This window comes from Tympanuchus pallidicinctus, unplaced genomic scaffold (assembly GCF_026119805.1).
Source record: "Tympanuchus pallidicinctus isolate F22 unplaced genomic scaffold, pur_lepc_1.0 scaffold22, whole genome shotgun sequence".
Classification (NCBI taxonomy): Eukaryota; Metazoa; Chordata; class Aves; order Galliformes; family Phasianidae; genus Tympanuchus; species Tympanuchus pallidicinctus.
Genome location: NW_026294739.1, coordinates 18,617,861 through 18,630,546, shown reverse-complemented (window position 1 = coordinate 18,630,546; position 12,686 = coordinate 18,617,861). Strand labels below are relative to the sequence as shown.

Here is a 12,686-nt window from a genome sequence, read left to right as displayed (position 1 = left end):
AAGTGCAAGGAGGTGGAAATGGACAGGGGCTGGAGAACGGTCTGGTGAAAAATGTACATCCCACTTGGGTATTTTGGGAGTCTTTAATGATGAAGTGATATATTGACCGTGGGAGAAGAATGGTGCTTGGGAAGAGGGGCAGAGCCCGAGGAGGCAGCAGCAGGTTGGGCTGTTTGAATATTAACTGCAGTGAGGGGCACCTTTGTTGGAAATAGTCCAAAACTAAAAGCTGCAGAGACAAGTACTGTGCCTGTCCCGTGGAGCAGCTGGAGCACGGCGGGCTGACAGCGGGCAGCGAGAGCCCTCTGGTGGGTGAAGTGTTCCTGAAGGGCCGATGGAATCTGGTGTACAGAGAAATTGGTTGCAGGCTCCCGAGACGAATTTCACACCCAGCTTGTGTGCCTTGAGGTTAAGGAATAGGATAAATTGCATTTCAGTTAAAGTGTCAAAAGCTGTAAATATGTCTCATGAAGATAACCTCAAGGAGGAGGGATCTGACAACATTCTGCATGTAAATGTATTAATTTAGGTAATGGAGCAGTGCTGCCAGTAGCTGTTGTACAGAGTTCTGTTTGCTCACTGCTTATATGAAAGCCTCTAAATCTAATATCATTTAACAGTTCTTAAAAAACACCCAGTTTTGTTTCATAGCTATCTGATTACAGACTCTGCTCTTTCTAGGGAAAAAGGAACAGTGGTTTCAGAGAATGCTACTTTGGAAGCCAGAAGCATTGCAAGCTGACTAAGCTGTGTCCAGCTTTGGGTTACACCTTCCGACTCGCAGCTCAGAATGACATTGGTACTAGGTAAGTTAGCCCAGGATGCACGCTTCTTGGACGAAAAGTAGTTTTTTAAGAGTTCAACTTGCAATGAAATCATAAAATCAGACTTTGCTTTGTTCTGTTTTCATTTTTTTCTCCTCTTTATGGTTTTGAGTTAAATATCTGATGTTTGGTCCATTATTAACACTTCTGCGTTCGTCACATCTCCCCTGGTGGGGTTGTTGGCCTCCCAGGGAACTGCCCTGAGAGAGAGGTTGGCCGAGGCAGAGACTTCTTTTGAGGTGTTAAATGGTGTTTTGTGGTCTGTTTCTTATACAAAAAGAATACATCTGTTATGTGAAGTTCCCCCTAGGGACCTCTGCGAACCAAGAAAAACAAGCAAGAGGAAGTTGAGTTACAGATTTTGAAAGGAATCTTGATGTATTTATTTTCCTATTTTACAGCAAAGGTCCTCTGTCTTTTTTCAGCAGTACAGTCCCTTCCTTCTTTCAGGACTGGCAGGGCTGACCCCAGAGAGGATGGGCACACCCAAAGGCTTTTCTCTGCCTGTGAGCAGATGCGTTCAAATGAAAGTGGTGAGAAATCAGGCTTATTCCAACCCTCAGGGACCTCCTGGGGAGGCACTGCACAGCAAGGGCCAGAGTGTACCCAAGGAACATGGTGCTGTAGGGGCTGGGTCTACTCGTGGAAGGGAGAGCAGGCAAGGAAATGCTGAGCTGTGAAGAAGCTAAACAACCAGTGCTTTTGTGTACTCGTTCATTGGCCTTAGCTAAACAGGATCCAGTAATTACTACAAGAAGGAAACATAAACAGCTGGCCTATAATGATGTGCTTTGCTGTGGGAGATTGGGGTTTTTTTTGTCCTATCTTCTGAAATGTGAAACTCCTAACAATGTGTAACTTGAGAAAGTTACTGTATTTGTGATCGTGTGTTTTCCCTTTGAGATATGCTGGGGCTGTTCGTGTTTGCGGAGTCCCTCACCAGCTTCTTGCGAGATCACCTCCGTCCCTGTTTAAATAGTTTTTCAACTGTTTCAGAGATGTGAGCTGGAGCTGCTAAGTGCAAAAAAGAAGAGTGCTGCTGCACGATAACGATGTCCCTGCAAAGTTCACAGTTGGAGAATCTCTTCTGTTTGCCAGATTTTTAAAATGTTTTCAGACGTGCTTCAGCTCTTCCCCCCTTTTTTGGTTATACTCTCCTTTTTTCTCATGAGTTTACAAAGAAGTGTGCTCATGTCAGCCACTGTGTGTTAATCTATGAGATAAGCACCAACAGCACGTGGCTTGTTTTTTATAGACAGCACTCAGAATTATGGCATGTTAATGTCATCTAACACTTCATATTTTAAGATGGTGTTGGCTCTAATGCTTGTGGATTTATCATCTGAGATGTTTTTCTTCTTTTTGTTCAGATGTTGGCTATTGGTGAGTTGTTTTTAAACTGTTAGGATTCAATTCATGTTCCTGTGTTGTTTTTGAGAAAGAAGGCTTGGGAAAGGAGCTGTAGCTTCTTTGTGTGCATTGCATTCCTGTGATGAACTGACAAAAGTCCATTGTGCTTTAGAAACAGATTTGAAAATTGCGCTCAGTTGAGAGTTCTGATGCACTCCTTAAGATGCACCAAACTCTAGCTGCTTTAAATGTCATTCTCAAATTTCTGTTGTACATAGTACAGCCTGCTGGGGTCTTATGGGAGCTGTTCCCACACTTGTTGAACACAACAGCCTGTTGCATTGCAAGGCATTGCATACTGAGTTTTAGACAAGGTGAGAGCATGCATCTCTTCTGCAGCTGTTCTGTCTGGTTGCAGCCTGAACTGTGTGAAGGAACAACTTTGTTCTAGCTTTAAATGCAAAGGAATTTGAGTAGGTAAAGTTAGAAAGGAGCAAAGCCAACCTGAAGAGGAGGAAGGTGTCTGAGCCTGCACTGGGCACCTCCTATGTGTTATTGAGTCTGCATGGTCATAAAGGCTGGATGTTGTGTTGAGGGACATGGTTTAGTGGGAGCGATTGGGAATAGGTGAACGGTTGGACTGGGTGATCTTTTAGGTCTTTTCCAACCTTGGTGATTCTATGATTCTATGAATGGATACGTTTTCCCTGCTTTCTTTGGAGGGGTGTCTGAAGTATTGAGTCTGGATTTGCTGAAGCACTTGGCTTTCAGAGATAGAGATTAAATAAAGTTGTATTCCAAGTTCATTAGAGGTGGAAACTATATCTCAAATTCAACATGTGAAAATGTAGAAGTCGGGCTTTGTTTGCTATGCTTTAGTTCCTCCTTGTTAAATTAGATTTACTTCACAGTTAAGAGCAAGTAAATATTTTTGAGGCAATCAGGTATTTTTCCAAATGTCATTGCAATGAAATTCATAAAAATGACTGTGAGGACACAGAATTCTACAATTCTATGACAATCCTCCATTTATTTCTATCCTTAGTTTTGACTTTTCCTTAACTTTGCATGCTCTTTTTTTTTTTTTTTTCCCCATTTGGAAAACATTAGCAGCACCTAAATTTTTTGAAACTACAGAATATGTATGTGAATAGAATAAGGTTTTTTTTGTGGGTTTGTCTTTAAATGTTCCTCTGTCCTCTTTTCCTGTCCAGTGGGTACAGCCAGGAGGTGGTATGCTACACTGCAGGTAATATTCCTCAGACTCCCTCTGCACCAAGGCTTGTTCGAGCTGGTGTTACGTGGGTTGCATTGCAGTGGAATAAAGTAGAAGGATGCACGCCAGAAGAAGTGATTTCCTACACCTTGGAAATTCAGGAAGAAGATAATGTAAGTGCTGTTGTTACTACAGAGTGTACTGAGTGGCTCAAATTGAGTTTCCATTTATTAGTCCAAGTTTATCGAAAGTATTATGGATTGCTATTTTGAAGGGCTGTTCCAATCAAAGGTTATGTGAGGATTCTTAAAACGTTATGTAACAGAAAAAAAAAATTAATAGAATGCCTTTTGAGAGTATGCAGTATTTGGCAGGACATGGATGTGTGATTTGTTCAGCTCCAGAGCAGAATTTGGAATCCTTAGCTTAAGAATTAGATGAAGTTCTTAGCAAAAATTGTCTGCTGCCATGCACAGTTCCTTTACAAAGCTTCAGAGGAGACCATAACCTATAGGGCAGTTTGTCCTTAAATAGTCCTCTATGTTCTGCTGACTGCCGAGGAGTGCGCTTGCTTTCTGTCATCGTCTGTCACTTTTATTTCTCTTATATGTGATAAACTGCTGCTACTGCTCTTGTGCTTATTGTACAGCCAAATTATATTATTCAGATCAGTTGCACTGTCCTAACAGAATGTTACTGTGACCTAGTAGCCTAAAAAAGGCAAACAAAATAAAACCTTGATTGCAAAGCCTCTTTGAGGCTCTTTGATTCTAGCTGTACACTAATACAGAGGGCACTTACTGGAAATGTGTTTATTTTTGTCTGTTTCTCTAGGATAGCGTGTTTCACCCAAAGTACACTGGAGAGGAGCAAGCCTGTACTGTGAAGAACCTCAGAAGAAGCACGCAGTATAAATTCAGGGTGAATCTTCTTATTTTTGTCACTGCACAGCATTTCCTGCACTGGATGTTTTTTTCCAGGCGCTGTAGGGACCCTTTATTGCCACCTGCTAAGCTGAGCCATCCAATCCAAATTCTCTCCGTGACATCAGGGGTTATTTTACACTGATGGATGAATTCCATTAACTCGTATCACAGCAGCGTTGTAAAATGAGCAGTGGGAGCCATCCAGCTAATTCTGGGCTAGCAAAAAATAGGTGGTCTGTTACGGGACTCCAGGTAATAGTAAACTAAGAGTAGGGAGGAACTTAATTTATGCATATATTATAATTTATCAGTGACTGTTTTCTAGTGAGGTTCCCTGCAAAACAACCCTGGTATATATTGTTCAGTAATTTTATCAGTGACTTGAAAGGAAAGTTTCATTTCTATTTCTAGCAAGCAGATGAGAAAGTGAAGGACTTGAGGCTGGGGAAGGAGGGGCTCAGAAGTGTTGAAGATCCCAAATTAACAGTCAGTTTAAGATGAAGTTTCAGTTCCTGCTGGATTAGTGCAGACTTCTGCAGTACAAATAAAGCAATACATAAGTTCCTTACAAGTTATAAATAGATTGTATTACATTTATATCTCAAACTGATTCCCTAGAGCAGTTTGACCATGTCATCTATCTGGTGTTCATGATAGGATGCCTCAAACTGAAGAACAATCAGGAAGAACCAAGAGGTGATTAAATAATTAGAAAAGGCGGCAGTAAGAAATAAAGAAGCGGGGATGAGGAGGGCAGCTGGTCAGTAGGGATGTCCACATCATAACTGGCTTTTCAGTTTAGCAAACCAGAAGGGTAACATTTCCATATGCAGAAGATTAAGAGCCAGTCAAATTCAGTGAGAAACAGTGAACTGATACTGGCTTTGATGACTTCTTTAAGGCAAGCATATACAGGCTGGAGAACTTCAATCTACTTTTTTGGCCTTAAAAATTACAAATTGTTTTCCCCAAAGCCTGTTTTAGGAGAAGGGGATAGAAATGGCCGTTCCTGAGAATTGCAGAGCTCTCCAAGTGGAAAAGTTCCTGCTAGCTTATATTTACTATTAGCAATTACAATAAATATTTTATTACTCACTTCCTTGGCAGCAGATTTATGTCCCAGAGACTCGTATGAGCTAACGCAGCTCTCAGCAGCCACACAGTGTTAGACCATTTGGGGTTTCTTGTATGATCCTGATCTCCTCTGTCTCATGGCCAAGTCCCCATGTTCTCCCTTAGCAGCATTCTCACTGAAGTCACCAGAAAGTGTTCTTGGGAAGAGATAAAAGATTTTCACCTGAGAAAGCTGACTTGGTGCAAATCCTGCTAGTTTCAGGGTCTATAGATCACACATCACTTGGTTGCCTGTCAATCTACTCTATATTTTTAATTACTGCTCACTGATATCTGAAATAATTTGTTTTAAATATTGGTTTGCAATGCCTCCAAGTAATAGCATAGTTGTTATTATCTTCATCTCCTGTGAGTAAATAACCTCAAGCTGCCATGTGATTTTCTGCCTTAAAAAGAAAAGAGAAACAGTAGTGCCATTACCTTAAACTCACCGTCATCTGTTGCTGGTGAAGAGATTGGAAAATCAGCGTGGTTTCTGGAGAAATGATGCTGACAATCAGCTGTTATTAACATCCCACACACTGTTTTGGAATGTAACATGCTGTTTTCTTTAATGATATGTATCCTGTGCAAAACTATTACAGGAAGCAGCGTTAAATTTGTTACCTTATTTCTTTTTTCCCCAGCTGTTCGCTTCTAACGTGGAAGGAAAAAGTTCTCCAAGTGAAGTTTTGGTCTGCACAACAAGCCCTGACAGGCCAGGACCTCCAACCAGACCTGTCATTAAGGGGCCGATAACATCTCATGGCTTTAGTGTGAAGTGGGGTAAGCCACTTTGGTTTGACACAGGGGGTTCTGTGGGGGTCATCATGCTGAATTTGGTGTAGTTCTGTTAATATGTATTGTAACGTGGATTTCATGTGGCTTCTCAGTACACAAAGTAGCATATATTTGGAAATCTCACCAGCTTAATTACGTGAGTATTTTGGAAGATGTGTAAAAGCAATTATGCTTTAAGAATCAGAATTGTTGCTTGTTTTTAGCTAGTGAACTTGGACTTTTAATCAAGTGCGCATCCAGGCTTTTTACCTTCCACTTCGTGCCTCATTGTAGATGGATGCTGCTTCTCATTCTACCTGCTTCCTTTGTCAATGTGGCTAACATCCATATCCGATCTTTTTCAGGGCTTTTTCCATTTTTTTTGTTTGTGGCATCTTTACAAAATGTTATTCTGAGCCATTCTGAAAGCTAAATTCTGCTGTCCACTTCTGCTATGAATTTCTTGGTGTAGATAGCGTGGTGGGAGGTGGTTTGTGGACAAGAAGGAGCAGAATCAGAAACAGTTTCTGTGATTTTTTTGTTCTATTTCAATCCTTATCCTGATTTACTAACACCCCTGGTTGTTTCTTGTTGGTTTTTTCTTTTTAGATCCTCCACAAGATAACGGTGGTTCAGAAATCCTGAAGTATCTCTTAGAGATTTCTCAAGGAAGTCCGGAAGGTAAACCTGAAGCAAGTTTTCATTTCAACCCGTTCTGACTATTGTAAAGAAATACAGGCCCTTCTGGCTATTAGTGTGATGCAGAGGTGATGGAAACTGAGTTACAGCCCTAACGTTTACAGGATTCTTGGGGAAGGGTTGATTGGTTGGTTTTAAGAATGCTCTTTTTCTCCATGACCAGTGGAATTTTACATTAGAGGGCTTGAAGCTACTGTTTTATTTTATATTTAATATGTTTTAGAAATGCATATATTGTGTGTGTTTTTTGTGTTTATATGTGTCTAGGTATGCATATGTCCTAAAACAGGAATAATATTCATAGTAGTATTGAAATTAATGACTCCAGGAAATAAATCACAGGGAAAACCATCTTAAAAATGTTATTTTTGACATTAGTAAACTCGTTGCATTTGTGCTTTTCTGAACTTGGATATATCTAATTTTCTAGCAAATCAATGGGAAGTGGCTTATAGTGGATCAGCTACAGAATATACCTGTACTCACTTGAAACCAGGCACTTTGTACAAACTCCGGGCATGCTGTATCAGCACTGGTGGACACAGTCAGGTAAGTAGCATCTAGCAGTCAGGGCTATTCATTTTCTGTCATTTTTTTTGAGATTTATCTGCTATGTATGGTAAATGATCTCTGCTTTTCAAAGGTGAATATTTTCCCCAGAATAGAATAAAGCTACAAGGACTGCAGTTAATTTTTTTCTTGCAAGCTGCTAAATTTTGGAAGATTTCTATGTGAATCTGGTGAATTGTAGTCAAAATGCAATTTAGGGTGGTTTGCTTTCCTCCAACCTGTAGATATTTACATGTAGTCTAGAAAAAAGCCCAGTGTTTGTCTGGTCTGACCACTTGAAGTGCCACAGAATCTCATCTACTTGAGCCCATACTGACGAATGCTGGTGACTGTAGGGGTGATGAGTTTCCATGTGGAGGAGTTGTTCTTGGAAAATTTTAGGCTCCCTTTTCAGCCATTGATTGCTGTCGTTCCCTTCTTTAGTTTAGAATTATTTTAGTACTTACAATTTCATTTTTTTGCTTTGATTTTTTTTTTATGATTGAGTACAATAGGACTTGAAACAAGGAAAAATGAAATGATGAGCCCCATCAAATCAGCCAGTATTCCAAGGCTGATTCCACAGGAACCAGTAACAGTTCCTGTGCTGCAAATTTGAGTAGGCTAATGGAAGAACTCTGCTAGTTGCATTTGTAAGAAACACGCCTGATAGTATTTGCTGCCTTTTGTTCATATAAACTTTTAGAAATAGTTGTTCTAGAAAGTAGTTTTTTATCACTTTCTACTCGTGGTTTGCTTTGCAGGTGCTAGAAGTACCACAGAGCTAACTTGAGCTCTTTTTCTCTTTCAGTGCTCAGAAAGTTTACCTGTCCGTACGCTAAGTGTTGCACCAGGTCACTGCCGGCCACCAAGAGTTTTGGGGAAGCCGAAGCACAAAGAAGTTCAGCTGCAATGGGGTGAGCCATAGGAGCATATCAATCAAACAGGTTGCTTTCATGGTGGAAAAGATCCCTATAGCAAGCCAAACGCAGACGTGGGAAACAAATTTAGTTTTGCACAAAGCTGTTATCTCAAGTGAAGCGCAAGGTTTAGATCACTGTGCAGAGATTTAAAATCTCATAAATGTTAGCAGTGTGACTAATGAAGTTTGAGAATGGAAGTTGCTTGTGTTTTTATGAGGTGTTAGTGAGTCTTTGCCAGAAATCCCATGTGTAAGTAGTAGTTTTGGAGTGTATGTGACCCTCACTCCCTGTGTCCAACAACAGCCGAGCAGCCAAGATTAGGTCAGGCAGACCCCATACCACGTGCCTCCTAAATTGTCTTTGACCCAGAGGGAATGTTTTCAGTCCTATTCTTTGTGCTGGGGCAAAAAACAGCTCTTCAGAAGAGGAACTTTGTTCTGCTTAAAAAGTCGCTGGGCACCTTCTGGAAGCAAATGCAGTTTCCAGGGTGAAAGTTCATGGCCTTGGGAGGAGCTGCTGGTCTTCCACACGGCAGTCTGACCTAGTGAATGTTTAGGGTTACAAGTAATTAGTTTATGCTGATCGTTCCTGTGCTGGAGGTATTGCAGGTAAGGCATCTATCAAAGAAGGAAATTGTTGCTGATAATATGTATCCATATATTGTGTGTGTGTGATAGATCAGTGATACGTGAAATAAAAAAATCTTTCTGGCACGTGCCCTTATGTTATTAATGCATGACGTCTTTATGTTTTAGATGTCCCTGCATCAGAAAGTGGCTGTCCCATCTCAGAATACAGCGTAGAAATGACAGAACCAGAAGAAGTTGTTTCTGAAGTGTACCATGGTCCTGATCTGGAGTGCACCGTCAGCAACCTTCTGCCGGGAGCAACATATCGGTTCAGAGTGAGAGCTCTGAACGATGGTGGGGTATGTGCAGTGTGCTGGACCATAGCTTGGCTTTTTCTCACTGGTGGTAAATTGCCAGAGATGCAAATGACCATCCAGGACTGCGTATTAGTGCTGATAGTCAAAGATGTGCAGTTCTGGACAGTGATTGCATTAGCGCTGATGATCAGAAAGACAAAGGTGAGATGGGCAGGAGAAAATAAAGTGAGAAGTGCTTAAAAGAACTTTTAGGTTGAGCTGTGGTTTTGAATCTAGCTCTTCTGAAACAAGATTTCAGATACTTACGTGGCTTGGCTGGCCCGAGTCAGCTGGACCAAAACACGCAAAATCCCTGCTAACAGTCTTATCTTCTTACAAGAATATCTCTCTTTACTCTTATTCTACTGATCTTTTCTACTGTTTCAAATCTTAACTGTGTAAAAATGATGGATTTCACTTAGGTATTGATATAATCTGAGGAATACTTGTTTGTTTATGATTTCGTTGTAAGATTACATCTTGCTAAGAACATACCAAATAGCCTTTCTCTGTCCTGTAGTGTAAAGAAACAGCCAGAGTAAAGATGTGAGATTTCTTTGTAGTGTACATTTTGTAATTCAGACGAAGCAATGAATGTTAGCCTTCATTGCTAGCAGAGATACTGACAGGTGCCCATTGAGAGGTTGTCTGGAACAAAAATTTTAGCGTTGTTCAGCCTTCATAATGGTTCATTTTTCCATACTTATTAGTATTCCATTCCAAAATATTAAGTATCAGTGTTTTTCCTCTAATTGCTAATATGCAATGTTCCTTTGTTCTGGAGAATGGTTTCTAATTAGCTTGGGGATGTACCGAACAAAATTTATTATCCCGCTCACACAGCCCCAGTTCTGCTGTGCTTGTGCTGCTGGCTGAAGTCAGCTTTCCTGGCTGTTGAAATTTGTTTTTTCTTTTGCTGATTCTTTTACCAAAGACTCAAATCTCTGACCATTTGGCTGAGCTGCCCACAGAGGCCCCTATGACCGCTGGGTGAAGTGGCACTTGGTGACATGCTGCTGCTATACACCCAGACTGCAGCTCCATCATATGCCATCCTCTTGCATTTAACATACAGCAAGCATTTTATATATAAGCTGGATTTCACCTCCACTGTGTTGTTGTGCTCCTCCTCACAGCCAGACAGAAAACCAGGCTATGGTATAGGTATGGGAATACCTTGAAGTAAGGTAGAGGGAAACAAACTGCTTCTCAGCTTTCTATTGCTCAGCACCCAATCCTACTCTTTGGTAAATTGGAATTGGCCTTGGCTTTCAGAGGCAGTCATCATGGCACAGGAGGATGTGGTGGAGCAGCCAAAGTGCAGTCTGCTGATACCTAAGCATTCCTCACATTGTAACATCTCAATAATTCACATGGTCTAATGCTACGCTCCGATATTTAGCACTGAGTGCTGAAAGCTTAGTTTATCTTTCAGCTAGTTTATTGCATTGAGAAAATTCCTATGTGCTGTTGTTGAAAAGCCTTTGTTGAATGTGAGCTGTGAATATGTTTGTGTACTGATGTACAAATACCTTGTTTCTCTCTAGTATGGGCCATACTCAGAAGCTACAGAGATCACCACGGCAGCAGGGCCGCCTGGCCAGTGCAGAGCACCTTCCCTGTCCTTCCTTTCCGACACACGTGTACTTGTAAGCTGGGAGGTAGGTCGTGTGTCCTTGTTGTTTAATTTCTGTTTTCCTTATCCAAACTAATGTTGTTTCTGCACCCTTGAAAAGTAGCTCAAGAGATTTTAACTGGTTCAGAAGAACTTTTGCAGTAAAATCATACGCAGAAACTCTTCTATTATCAAAAGCCATCTTTTCTTCTTTTTAAAGCATAAAGTTGATATTGAGCCATTTGGACCAGCATTCAGACACAGGACATCCTACACTGTTGTCACATGGTAGCGTTGGTCTGTCTAAAGTGCGCTCTATAAACTTCTAGCATGTCAGAATGTCCTGAGGGGGAATTATGAAGGCAAATATTTTATTTTGGGGGAAGGTGAAGTCTCTGATATGAGATGAACCCAGCACAAATGCATACAATTTAGCTCTTTCTCAAAAATTATTTGTCTCTTCCCCAAATATTTACTTTTATTTTAGTCTGCATGCATTCCTTCTCCATACTTCACCATCTTAGACTTTAGATTCTTTAATAAAGTCTTAGCTGAAACACAGAAGTGTTGATTGGTGTCATTAAAAACATTATGTAATTAAGGCAGGCAGGAAAGATGACATAAGCAGTGTAATATGGAACAGTGAGGCTGTAATTCTGTCACAGATTGTCTTGGAACACTCAGCAGCTGTTCAGCCATGCAGCTTGCCTTGCCCTCCAAAAAACGATACCTCTGGTGAGAAGGAAGTTACTGATGTTCATGAGTTTTTGTGTGGACATTAATCTACCCAGGTCCACCTTCCCTGTCCCATGCTTTGTGCATCAGCTTGATGGCTGACTTGCATCGAAAACCCCAGATGAGCTGCCATGATTGTTGAGGTCAGTCTTGTCACAGTAACATGAATAACTGCTTCAGGCTTGAAGGCCATCTCTTCCAGAGATATTTTGATTGACTAGATTGATGCTTTTTTGCATTCTCCACAGCTATGCATCTGCCAAGCCAGTGGAAAGACAATTTATTACTGGGTGTTGTGATGAAAAGTGAAGTAGCTGCATATGCTCTCATTTCTGTCTATTTCTTTCAGGTAAACATTGTGCAGAACTACTGTCTCAGTAACCTACTAGGGGAACACTAATTCAGGGCACTTCGTTTTGCAACAGCAGTAGTGCCATTAATTTCAAAATAAGAGGGTTTTGTCAGGTTGTTTCTTTCTTACCCAGTGAAACACAAAAATGTGCAGTGCTCATTTCTAAATCAAATGATATGAATATTTGTGTTGCAGAGTCCTGAATGTTCTGGTGCTGACATCTCTGAATACAGATTAGAGTGGGGAGAAGATGAGGAATCTCTACAACTTGCATATAATGGCACAGATACCTGTTTTGAAATCAGTGAGCTGTCAGCAGCAGCGCAGTACTGCTGTAGGCTACAGGTATGGAAGCTGCATGTTTTTACATGCACTGCTACTTAAGATGTAGTCATGGTTACCTTCTGCTGCATTTTGGTTTTTTTCCTACATAGACTCTATGAAGTTCTGTGTTTTGAAAGTTAGGTGCAGGCTTCATGTATTTTAAATAATGCAGGCTGCTGTAACAAGGTTTTGATTCAATGCTATTCAAGTGGCAGACCAGTTATTCCAGCAAGGGAGTTGGAGTAACTTGTGGCTTGCATGTCTAATATTCTTAATTTCTAGTGAATGATACTTTTAACGACTACCTTGAGCTGTGATGGTAAAATAAAATGAGAACGTTTTAAAAAAACAAATA

At 40.8% G+C, this 12,686-nt stretch overlaps 1 protein-coding gene across 3 annotated transcripts in view; it reads left to right on the top strand.

The window, feature by feature from the left end:
- The window catches only part of FNDC3B (fibronectin type III domain containing 3B), a 148,316-nt gene that overhangs the window by 103,974 nt on the left and 31,656 nt on the right, over nucleotides 1-12,686 (top strand). For all 3 annotated transcript variants that reach the window (XM_052685753.1, XM_052685755.1, XM_052685754.1), the window contains exons 12-21: nucleotides 682-806; nucleotides 3,389-3,563; nucleotides 4,225-4,311; nucleotides 6,077-6,215; nucleotides 6,819-6,890; nucleotides 7,339-7,457; nucleotides 8,269-8,374; nucleotides 9,136-9,308; nucleotides 10,853-10,966; nucleotides 12,203-12,352. In XM_052685753.1, the coding sequence (XP_052541713.1) occupies nucleotides 682-806; nucleotides 3,389-3,563; nucleotides 4,225-4,311; nucleotides 6,077-6,215; nucleotides 6,819-6,890; nucleotides 7,339-7,457; nucleotides 8,269-8,374; nucleotides 9,136-9,308; nucleotides 10,853-10,966; nucleotides 12,203-12,352 (1,260 nt within the window). The remainder of the gene's footprint in view (nucleotides 1-681; nucleotides 807-3,388; nucleotides 3,564-4,224; nucleotides 4,312-6,076; nucleotides 6,216-6,818; nucleotides 6,891-7,338; nucleotides 7,458-8,268; nucleotides 8,375-9,135; nucleotides 9,309-10,852; nucleotides 10,967-12,202; nucleotides 12,353-12,686) is intronic.